Source organism: Oncorhynchus clarkii, chromosome 7 (genome assembly GCF_045791955.1).
Source record: "Oncorhynchus clarkii lewisi isolate Uvic-CL-2024 chromosome 7, UVic_Ocla_1.0, whole genome shotgun sequence".
In the NCBI taxonomy this organism is placed as follows: Eukaryota; Metazoa; Chordata; class Actinopteri; order Salmoniformes; family Salmonidae; genus Oncorhynchus; species Oncorhynchus clarkii.
The window spans coordinates 87,526,370-87,538,887 of record NC_092153.1 but is presented as its reverse complement, the minus strand read 5'-3'; the positions used below and the strand labels follow the sequence as shown (position 1 = coordinate 87,538,887).

Here is a 12,518-nt window from a genome sequence, read left to right as displayed (position 1 = left end):
CTGACTTTTCCCCCTGCTAGTACTGACTTTTCCCTCTTGCTAGTACTGACTTTTCCCCCTTGCTAGTACTGACTTTTCCCCCCGGCTAGTACTGACTTTTCCCCTATTAGTACTGAGTTTCCCCCTGCTAGTACTGACTTTTCCCCCCTGCTAGTACTGACTTTTCACACCTGCTAGTACTGACTTTTCCCCCCTGCTAGTACTGAGTGTTCCCCCCTGCTAGCACCGAGTTTCCCCCATGCTAGCACCGAGTTTCCCCCATGCTAGCACCGAGTTTCCCCCCTGCTAGTACTGACTTTTCCCCCTGCTAGTACTGACTTTTCCCCCCTGCTAGTACTGACTTTTCCCCCCTGCTAGTACTGACTTTTCCCCCCCGGCTAGTACTGACTTTTCCCCTATTAGTACTGAGTTTCCCCCCTGCTAGTACTGACTTTTCCCCCCTGCTAGTACTGACTTTTCACACCTGCTAGTACTGACTTTTCCCCCCTGCTAGTACTGAGTGTTCCCCCCTGCTAGCACCGAGTTTCCCCCCTGCTAGTACTGACTTTTCCCCCTGCTAGTACTGACTTTTCCCCCCTGCTAGTTCTGACTTTTCCCCCCTGCTAGTACTGACTTTTCCCCCCCGGCTAGTACTGACTTTTCCCCTATTAGTACTGAGTTTCCCCCCTGCTAGTACTGACTTTTCCCCCCTAATATTACCGACTTTTCCCCTTGCTAGTACTGAATTTTCCGCCCTACTAGTACTGACTTTTCCCCCCTGCGAGTACTGACTTTTCCCCCCTGCGAGTACTGACTTTTTCCCCCTGAGAGTACTGACTTTTCCCTCCTGCGAGTACTGACTTTTCCCCTATTAGTACTGACTTTTCCCCCTGCTAGTACTGACTTTTCCCCCCTAATGTTACCGACTTTTCCCCTTGCTAGTACTGAATTTTCCGCCCTACTAGTACTGACTTTTCCCCCCTGCGAGTACTGACTTTTCCCCCCTGCGAGTACTGACTTTTTCCCCCTGCGAGTACTGACTTTTCCCCCCTGCGAGTACTGACTTTTCCCCTATTAGTACTGACTTTTCCCCCTGCGAGTACTGACTTTTCCCCCTGCGAGTACTGACTTTTCCCCCCTGCTAGTACTTACTTTTCCCCCTAGTTAGCTATCTATCATTAAAATGCCATTTTCTCAAAAGTGGGATGACAAGTTTATCAACTTTCAAAGCAGAATGACTTTCCCATTGTTCCTCAACTGCAGTGTATGATGTAGCTCTGAGTCTCTACTTTTAAAAACATTTAAAATTGTGCTACATAAGACCGAATCAAGGCAGTTTGTCACATATGTCCATGGCAGCAAAGGGTTTAAACTCACTGTGACCTATTGAAATGTGTCCATGGCAGCACAGAGTCTAAACTCACTGTGACCTATTGAATAGTGTCCATGGCAGCACAGAGTCTAAACTCACTGTGACCTATTGAAATGTGTCCATGGCAGCACATAGTCTAAACTCCCTGTGACCTATTGAAATGTGTCCATGGCTGCACAGAGTCTAAACTCACTGTGACCTATTGAAATGTGTCCATGGCAGCACAGAGTCTAAACTCACTGTGACCTATTGAAATGTGTCCATGAGAGCACATAGTCTAAACTCCCTGTGACCTATTGAAATGTGTCCATGGCAGCACAGCGTCTAAACTCACCGGTTTCTTCCCAACAATGAGTTTCTCGACCTTCTGGACCTGAGAGACGTGATCTTCGTTGGTCTTCAGTTCCCTCTTCCTGATCCTCTCATATATACCTGTCAGCATCTCCCGTGGGATGTCCCCTCCATCATCCACACCTGGAGAAATAGTTGATACAATGTTACAACTAACTCTAACTCTAACCTCTTGTATCTAACCCTATGAGCATCTCCAGCTAGATGTCCTCTCCATCCCCGCTAGAGATACACATACTGTACGTTCACAGTAATATGCACAGAAATACTGGTGTTTCCCTTTAGAAAGGTTTGTGAGATTGAGTTTGAATCACTCTGCTTTTCCACTAGTCAAAATCAGATCAATTGGCATACACATACAGTGCATTCGGAAAGTATTCAGACCCTTTACTTTCTCCACATTGTTACGTTACAACCTCATCCTAAAATGTATTAAATAGTTGTTTCCTCTCATCAAAATACACACAATACATCATAATGATAAAAAAAACTGTTTTTTAGAAATATCATATTTATAGTTATCCAGACCCTTTACTCGGTACATTGTTGAAGCACCTTTGGCAGCAATTACAGCCTCGAGTCTTCCTGGGTATGACGCTACAAGCTTGGCACACCTGTATTTGATTGGCTATGATCGGCTATGAAAAGCCAACTGACATTCACTCCCGAGGTGCTGACCAGTTGCACCCTCTACAACCACTGTGATTATTATTATTTGACCTTGCAGGTCATCTATGAATGTTTGAACATCTTGGCCATGTTCTTTTATAATCTCCACCCGGCACAGCCAGGTGAGGACTGGCCACCCCTCAGAGCCTGGTTTCTTCCTAGGTTCTGGCTTTTTTAGGGAGTTTTTCCTAGCCACCGTGTAAAATGGTCTGAATAGTTAGGTAAATAAGGTATTTCTGTTTTTTAGCAAACATTGTGTGTACTGTGTGTAGATTGATGAGAAAAAAAATGCAAGTCAAGAAGTTTGATTACTTTCCAAATGCACTGTATAGTCAGAGAAATGTTGTTCTGTTCTGGTTAAAGAAACTCTGCTTTGCTTGAGTTCCACCGCTAAGCCATGACACAATAAACACCTTCTAGACAGGGACATTCATCAAGCTGTAGTGCATGAACAGGTTCTATTAGACCGAGGTCAGGAGTTAGTTAAAGACCATGAATACCGCAATGGATTTCTACCTCTGAGGTTCTTGACGAAGTCCTGCAGCTTCATCTTCCTCTCTGGCTTGACGTTGGGAGAGTACATGTCAGTGTTGAGGAGGATGATGGCGAACGCCAGGATGAAGATGGTGTCGGGGTTACGGAACTGTCGTACCACCCCGGGGTTACAGATACAGTACCTCTGACTGGTGAGAGAACAACATCCTGTATTATATAGACGTAAATGTAAACCTAACCGTAAGAAAACAGAACTGACGTACCACCCCGGGGTTACAGATATAGTAGCTCAAGCTGTCAGAGGGAGAAATAATGAGAGAATGAGAAAGAAAGTCACCGAAAGACAGAGAGCGTTTGAGTTGAATTTTTTTATTTTTTATTGGGTTTGGGAACCCACAACACGAACACTCAAACAAACAAAAAACCTCAATTAAAAACACAACACTAAACCTGTACTTTGGCCCAAATATAAACAGTTTGGGAAGACCTCCCCCAGAGCTGAGAAACAAATAGTGATCATCATGACCACCCTGGGACACTGTATGAGCAGATGTGCCAGAGTTCAGTCTCAGTACAGAATGGACACCCCTCCCCAACAGTAGGATCCAGGTGTACCAGATGCATGTTGGTGGTTATAGCTCCATGTATTATCCTCTACGTTGGTGGCTATAGCCCCATGTATTATCCTCTACGTTGGTGGCTATAGCTCCATGTATTATCCTCTACGTTGGTGGCTATAGCTCCATGTATTATCCTCTACGTTGGTGGCTATAGCTCCATGTATTATCCTCTACGTTGGTGGCTATAGCTCCATGTATTATCCTCTACGTTGGTGGTTATAGCTCCATGTATTATCCTCTACGTTGGTGGATATAGCCCCATGTATTATCCTCTACGTTGGTGGCTATAGCTTCATGTATTATCCTCTACGTTGGTGGCTATAGCTCCATGTATTATCTTCTACGTTGCTGGCTATAGCTCCATGTATTATCCTCTACGTTGGTGGCTATAGCTCCATTTATTATCCTCTACGTTGGTGGCTATAGCTCCATGTATTATCCTCTACGTTGGTGGCTATAGCCCCATGTATTATCCTCTACGTTGGTGGCTATAGCCCCATGAATTATCCTCTACGTTGGTGGCTATAGCTCCATCCATGTATTATCCTCTACGTTGGTGGCTATAGCTCCATGTATTATCCTCTACGTTGGTGGCTATAGCTCCATGTATTATCCTCTGTTGGTGGCTATAGCCCCATGTATTACCCTCTACGTTGGTGGCTATAGCTCCATGTGTAATCCTCTACGTTGGTGGCTATAGCTCCATGTATTATCCTCTACGTTGGTGGCTATAGCTCCATGTATTATCCTCTACGTTGGTGGCTATAGCTCCATGTATTATCCTCTACGTTGGTGGTTATAGCTCCATGTATTATCCTCCATTGGAAAGATTGCCAACAGCCTTTTGGGGAGGCACCTGGACCAAACACACCCGCCCACCTTGTCGATTTTACCCATTCCAGGGAAGAAGCATCGGACACTTTTACACTCCCCCAGCTCCGGGGTATGGAAGGAAAGCAGCATCCCCACATCCTCCTCTAATGCCCCAGCTGCAGCACTAACAATCAGTGCATGGAACACATCATCCAGACCCTCCGTCCACCGATCAGAGTTAGAAGTATCAGTCACATACTGCTGATGAAGTACTGGCAAGGAGTCACAGCTACGACGGATCCCCACTCTTTCTCTCAGCTCCTCCAAAGATCTTCTTTTGCTCCACATCAGATGACCCAGCTTGGTACACACCTAACAGGCATGAATGTAGGCTGACTGAACACATAGCATGGGACTGAATGGCAGTATTATTAAAAAAAAATAGGCTCTTCAAAAAGCCACATATCTGGTGGCGTGCCGGCCTTACGGGACATGTTAAACTCTCCAAGCCTGTATAACAGACTCATGGAATGGAGTCAGGCCAGACAAATCACCCCCCTCCAGCTTTAAGAGGAAACTCTCCAAGCCTGTATAACAGACTCGTGGAATGGAGTCAGGCCAGAAGAATCACCCCCCTCCAGCTTTAAGAGGAAAAGGTGCTTGTCTAAGCCCAAACAGCCCGCTCTCCTCGTCAATGTGAAGGCTGTAATGACCGAGCTAGAACAATCACTGTACAACAGTCTCTGGGCTGCTTGAAGCTGGAAAGCCATGATCCTAGAAGAAATTGCCTACAGCTTTAACCCAATGATGTCCAGACCAGCAGAAATTGACAAGGGTCGTTTGAAGTTCTTGTATGGCTGTAAAATCATAATTCTGTGCCACAGGGTAGGTTATTGGCTACCAGCACCCTTTCCCTATAGGACAGCTGGGGTAGCACCCATTTTCAACGAGACAATCTGGCACACACCTTCTCCACTACACCCTCCTAGTTCTTTTTTGAAAAACATCTGAGCCTAGAAAACCCCCCAAAGTCTTCATCCGATCTCTGCCCCCCTGGTGACCATGGAGATGACCCTATCTGAAGCTGACCTGGTGACCATGGAGAGGACCCTATCTGAAGCTGACCTGGTGACCATGGAGATGACCCTATCTGAAGCTGACCATGGAGAGGACCCTATCGGAAGCTGACCTGGTGACCATGGAGAAGACCCTATGTGAAGCTGACCTGGTGACCATGGAGAGGACCCTATCTGAAGCTGACCTGGTGACCATGGAGAGGACCCTATCTGAAGCTGACCTGGTGACCATGGATAGGACCCTATCTGAAGCTGACCTGGTGACCATGGAGAGGACCCTATCTGAAGCTGACCTGGTGACCATGGAGAAGACCCTATGTGAAGCTGACCTGGTGACCATGGAGATGACCCTATCTGAAGCTGACCTGGTGACCATGGAGAGGACCGTAACTGAAGCCGACCTGGTGACCGTGGAGCCGACCCTATCTGACTGAAGCTGACCTGGTGACCGTGGAGTGGACCCTATCTGAAGCGGACCTTATCTGAAGCTGACTTGCTGACTGTGGAGGGGACCCTATCTGAAGCCCTACTGGTTATCGTGGGTGGACGCTATCTGAAGCTGACCTGGTAACCGTGAAGTGGACCCTATCTGAAGCTGACCTGGTGACTGTGGAGGGGACCCTATCTGAAGCTGACCTGGTAACCGTGGAGTGGACCCTATCTGAAGCTGACCTGGTGACTGTGGAGGGGACCCTATCTGAAGCTGACCTGGTGACTGTGGAGGGGACCCTATCTGAAGCTGACCTGGTAACCGTGGAGTGGACCCTATCTGAAGCTGACCTGGTAACCATGGAGTGGACCCTATCTGAAGCCCTACACGTTATCGCAGAGTGGACACCATCTGAAGCTGACTTGGTGACTGTGGAGTGGACCCTATCTGAAGCGGACCTTATCTGAAGCTGACTTGCTGACTGTGGAGGGGACCCTATCTGAAGCTATCTGAAGCTGACCGTGGAGCGGACCCTATGTGATGCTGACCTGGTAACTGTGGAGCAGACCCTACCTGAAGCCCTACTGGTTATCGTGGGTGGACGCTATCTGAAGCTGACCTGGTAACCGTGAAGTGGACCCTATCTGAAGCTGACCTGGTGACTGTGGAGGGGACCCTATCTGAAGCTGACCTGGTAACCGTGGAGTGGACCCTATCTGAAGCTGACCTGGTAACCGTGAAGTGGACCCTATCTGAAGCTGACCTGGTGACTGTGGAAGGGACCCTATCTGATGCTGACCTGGTAACCGTGGAGTGGACCCTATCTGAAGCTGACCTGGTAACCGTGAAGTGGACCTTATCTGAAGCTGACCTGGTGACTGTGGAGGGGACCCTATCTGATGCTGACCTGGTAACCGTGGAGTGGACCCTATCTGAAGCTGACCTGGTGACTGTGGAGGGGACCCTATCTGAAGCTGACCTGGTAACCGTGGAGTGGACCCTATCTGAAGCTGACCTGGTGACTGTGGAGGGGACCCTATCTGATGCTGACCTGGTAACCGTGGAGTGGACCCTATCTGAAGCTGACCTGGTGACTGTGGAGGGGACCCTATCTGAAGCTGACCTGGTAACCGTGGAGTGGACCCTATCTGAAGCTGACCTGGTGACTGTGGAGGGGACCCTATCTGAAGCTGACCTGGTGACTGTGGAGGGGACCCTATCTGAAGCTGACCTGGTAACCGTGGAGTGGACCCTATCTGAAGCTGACCTGGTAACCGTGGAGTGGACCCTATCTGAAGCCCTACACGTTATCGCAGAGTGGACACCATCTGAAGCTGACTTGGTGACTGTGGAGGGGACCCTATCTGAAGCTGACCGTGGAGCGGACCCTATGTGATGCTGACCTGGTAACTGTGGAGCAGACCCTACCTGAAGCTCTACTGGTTATCGTGGGTGGACGCTATCTGAAGCTGACCTGGTAACCGTGAAGTGGACCCTATCTGAAGCTGACCTGGTAACCGTGAAGTGGACCTTATCTGAAGCTGACCTGGTGACTGTGGAGGGGACCCTATCTAAAGCTGACCTGGTAACCGTGTAGTGGACCCTACCTGAAGCCCTACACGTTATCGCAGAGTGGACACCATCTGAAGCTGAACTGGTAACCATGAAGTGGACCCTATCTGAAGCTGACCTGCCCACAGCGATTCACTCTTTTGCCAATTGACTCTAGCTGAGGAGGCCCACCTTTAAAAACAGTCATGTCATCTGCATACGCAGGCAGTGCTATCATGGGACCCTTCATAACCCCTGGCACAGAGAAACAAGTAAGCCTCGCTCTTAAAAATCAAAGCATTGGTTCAATTGCCAGAAAATATAACTGTCCTGAAATTGGACATCTCTGCCTAATACCCCTATGGATGGGGATGGGGCAGCTCAAACCACCATCTTAAATAAGCATGCCCCACTCACAAATATTAGAACAAAGAACAGATATAGCCCTTGGTTCACCCCAGACTTGACTGCCCTTGACAAAAACATCCTGTGGCATTCTGCATTAGCATCGATTAGCCCCCATGATATGCAACTTTTCAGGGGAGTCAGGAACCAATATACTCAGTCAGTTAGGAAATCTAAGGCAACATTTTTCAAACAGAAATTTAGATCCTGTAGCACTAATTACAAAAAGTTTTGGGACACTGTAAAGTCCATGGAGAATAAGAGCACCTCCTCCCAGCTGCCCATTGCACTGAGGCTAGGAAACACTGTCAGCACTGATAAATCTATGATAATCGTTAATTTCAAAGAGCTTTTTTCTACGGCTGGCTATGCTTTCCACATGGCTACTCCTACCCCGGCCAACAGCTCAGCACCCCCTGCAGCAACTTGCCCAAGCCCCCCCCCCTCCCACCACTTCTCCTTCACCCAAATCAGACGGACTAGACAGTCTGGACAATCTCTCTTTCAAAAAATGATCTCCCAAAATGTTTGCAACCCCTATTACTAACCTGTTCAACTTCTCTTTTGTATCGTCTGAGATCCCCAAACATTGGAAAAATGCCGCAGTCGTCCCCCTCTTCAAAGGGGGAGACACTCTTGACCCAAACTGTATAGACATACATCCATTCTGCTCTGCCTGTCTAACATCTTCGAAACCCAAGTTAACAAAACAGATCACCGACCATTTAGAATCCCACCGTACCTTCTCCACTATGCAATCTGGTTTCCGAGCTGGTCATGGGTGCACCTCAGCCACGTTAAAGTCCTACACAATATCATAACCGCCATCGATAAAAGACAGTACTGTGCAGCCGTCTTCATCGACCTGGCCAAGGCTTTTGACTCTGTCAATCACCACATTCTTATCGGCAGACTCAACAGCCTTGGTTTCTCAAATGATTGCTTAGCCTGGTTCACCAACTACTTCTCAGATCGAGTTCAGTGTTTCAAATCGGAGGGCCTGTTGTCCAGACATCAGGCAGTCTATGGGGGTGCCACAGGGTTCAATTCTCAGGCCGATTCTTTTCTCTGTATATATCAATGATGTTGCTCTTGTTGCTGGTGATTCTATGATCCACCTCTGCGCAGACAATACCATTCTGTATACATCTGGCCCTTCTTTGGACATTGTGTTAACAACCCTCCAAACAAGATTCAATGCCTCCCTCCCGTGTGGCATAGTGCTAGCTGTGCCACCAGAGACTCTGGGTTTGAGCCCAGGCTCTGTCGCAGCCGGGCGTGACCAGGAGATCCATGGGGCGACGCACAATTGGCCTAGCATCGTCTGGGTTAGGGAGGGTTTGGCCGGTCGGGATATCCTTGTCTCATCGCGCACTAGCGACTCCTGTGGCAGGCCGGGCGCAGTGCGCGCTAACCAGGTCGCCAGGTGCACAGTGTTTCATTTGGACCTTGAGAAGCTATGATACCGTAAATAGAGAATCTTATGCATTCTAATAACCGCCCATTCGGAAAAGGAAAATGCAAGATATATATTTACACAGAGAGATAGAGATAGAAAGAGAGGGAGACAGAATGAGACAGAAACAGAGAGACAAAGAGTTAGAGACAGAAAGAGAGAGAGAGAGACAAACAGAGATACAGAAAGAGAGGGAGAAATAGCGATGTATGCATCTTTGAGTCTCTCCACCTTCTGGGCCTATCCCTGTCAGGTGTCTACTGGCTAGGTAGTGTTGTGGTAGTGGTGTGATAGTACTGTGGTAGTGGTGTAGTAGTGGTAGTACTGTGGTAGTGGTGTGGTAGTACTGTGGTAGTGGTGTAGTAGTGGTAGTACTGTGGTAGTACTGTGGTAGTGGTGTAGTAGTGGTAGTACTGTGGTAGTGGTGTGGTAGTGGTGTGGTAGTGGTGTGGTAGTGGTGTGGTAGTACTGTGGTAGTGGTGTTGTAGTACTGTGGAAGTGGTGTAGTAGTGGCAGTACTATGGTAGTGGTGTGGTAGTACTGTGGTAGTACTGTGGTAGTGGTGTGATAGTGGTGTGATAGTACTGTGGTAGTGGCAGTGATGTGGCAGTGGTGTGGTAGTACTATGGTAGTGGTGTGGGTGTGGTAGTATTGTGGTAGTGGCAGTAGTGTGGTAATATTGTGGTAGTATTTGTGGTGTGGTAGTGGTGTGGTAGTATTTGTGGTGTGGTAGTATTGTGGTAGTGGGGTGGTAGAATTGTGGTAGTGGTAGCAGTGGTGTGGTATTGGTCTGGTAGTATGGTATGGTATTGGTCTGGTAGTATGGTGTGGTATTGGTCTGGAAGTAGTGTGGTAGTGTTGTGGTAGTATTGTGGTGGTGGTGGTGTGGTAGTGGTGTGGTGTGGGTTGGTAGTGGTGTGTTAGCATTGTGGTTGTGCAGTAGGGGTGTGGTAGTATTGTGGTAGTGGTAGCTGTGTGGCAGTACTGTGGTAGCGGTGTGGCAGTATTGTGGTAGTGGAGTGGTAGTATTGTGGTAGTATTGTGTTAGTATTGTGGTAGCTGTGTGGCAGTATTGTGGTAGTGGTGTGGCATTATTGTGGTAGTGGTGTGGCATTATTGTGGTAGTGGAGTGGTAGTACTGTGGTAGTATTGTGGCAGTGGTTGTGGTGTGGTATAATCGTTGTAGGGGTAGTACTGTGGTAGTATTGTGGTAGTGGGGCGGCAGAGTAGCCTAGTGGTTAGAGAGTTGGACTAGTAACCGAAAGGTTGCAAGTTCAAATCCCTGAGCTGAACAGGCAGTTAACCCACTGTTCCTAGGCCCTCATTGAAAATAAGAATTTGTTCTTAACTGACTTGTCTAGTTAAATAAAGGTGTGTAAAAAAAATAAAAAGTGGTGTCGTAGTATATAGGGTTAGTGTTACCTGTATGCTTCTATGAGTCTTTCCACCTTTTGGGCCTCACCCTGGACTCTGATGTGAGCTTGGAACTTCCTGAGAGCCTCATCTAGTTCCAAGGCCGAGAAATCCATCTCATCCACCACACAACTGGAGAGGAGAACATTGGTATGAACATACAATAGATCCTATTCATTCAACTGGAGAAGAGAACATTGGTATATGATCAAGGAGACATATGTACTTCTGATTCTAAGACTGTCTGGGTACAGTAGAGTATAAGACTGTCTGGGTACAGTACAGTATAAGACTGTCTGGGTACACTACAGTATAAGGCAAGACAACATATTGAAGTGCCTTCGAACGGGGTATTGCCGTAGGTGCCAGGTGCACCGGTTTGTGTCAGGAACTGCAAAGCTGCTGTTTTTTGCATGCTAACATGAACAGTTTCCTGTGTGTAGCAAGAACGGTCCACCACACAAACTGTGGGAAGCAATGGAGTCAACATGGGCCAGCTGCTCATTGAAATATAAAAATGACCAGCTGTTTATGTTAACAGATGAGAAGGTGAACGGAGAAATAAAAGACAGAGCTGAGGGAGTTATATCAATCTAAAGAGTAGCATCAACATGGTGTTGAAGAAGGATTTGTTGGGAAAAAGGGATGATGCTTTATTGCTGTGATCTTTCTACAGCTGGTCTTGTTGATACAGTCTATGTAGCTGGTCTTGTTGATACAGTCTATGTAGCTGATCTTGTTGATACAGTCTATGTAGCTGATCGTGTTGATTCAGTCTATGTAGCTGGTCTTGTTGATACAGTCTATGTAGCTGGTCTTGTTGATACAGTCTATGTAGCTGGTCTTGTTGATACAGTCTATGTAGCTGATCATGTTGATACAGTCTATGTAGCTGGTCTTGTTGATTACGTTGATGTAGCTGGTCTTGTTGATACAATCTATGTAGCTGGTCTTGTTGATACAATCTGTAGCTAATCTTGTTCATCCAGTCTATGTAGCTGGTCTTGAATATACAGTCTATGTAGCTGATCGTGTTGATACAGTCTATGTAGCTGATCGTGTTGATTCAGTCTATGTAGCTGGTCTTGTTGATTACGTTGATGTAGCTGGTCTTGTTGATTACGTTGATGTAGCTGGTCTTGTTGATTCAGTCTATGTAGCTGATCGTGTTGATTCAGTCTATGTAGCTGGTCTTGTTGATACAGTCGATGTAGCTGGTCTTGTTGATACAGTCGATGTAGCTGGTCTTGTTGATACTGTCTATGTAGCTGGTCATGCATATACAGTCTATGTAGCTGGTCTTGCATGTACAGTCTATGTAACTGGTCTTGTTTAATCAGTCAATGGAGCTGATATTGTATAAACAGTCTATGTAGCGGGTCTTGCTGATTCAGTCTACATAGATGGTCTTGTTGATGCAGTCTACGTAGCTGGTCTTGTTGATTCAGTATGTGTAGCTGGTCTTGCATATACAGTCTATGTAGCTGGTCTTGCACATACAGTCTATGTAGCTGATCTTGTTGAAACAGTCAATGTAGCTGGTCTTGCTGATTCAGTCTATGTAGCTGGTCTTGTTGATACAGTCTATGTAGCTGGTCTTGTTGATACAGTCTCTGTAGCTGGTCTTGTTGATACAGTCTCTGTAGCTGGTCTTGTTGATTCAGTCTCTGTAGCTGGTCTTGTTGATTCAGTCTATGTAGCTGATCTTGTTGAAACAGTCCATGTAGCTGGTCATGCATATACAGTCTATGTAGCTGATCGTGTTGATTCAGTCTATTTAGCTGGTCTTGTTGATACAGTCTATGTAGCTGGTCTTGTTGATACAGTCTATGTAGCTGGTCATGCATATACAGTCTATGTAGCTGGTCTTGTTGATACAGTCTATGTA

General features: G+C 47.0%; 1 protein-coding gene across 1 annotated transcript in view; it reads right to left on the bottom strand.

Annotated features, from left to right (window-relative positions):
* The window catches only part of LOC139414501 (IQ motif and SEC7 domain-containing protein 1-like), a 54,657-nt gene that overhangs the window by 28,426 nt on the left and 13,713 nt on the right, over positions 1-12,518 (bottom strand). Inside the window, exons 4-6 of the mRNA XM_071162411.1 lie at positions 10,640-10,762; positions 2,888-3,054; positions 1,686-1,825 (exon numbers count right to left, since the gene is read on the bottom strand). Coding sequence (XP_071018512.1) covers positions 1,686-1,825; positions 2,888-3,054; positions 10,640-10,762 — 430 coding nt within the window. The remainder of the gene's footprint in view (positions 1-1,685; positions 1,826-2,887; positions 3,055-10,639; positions 10,763-12,518) is intronic.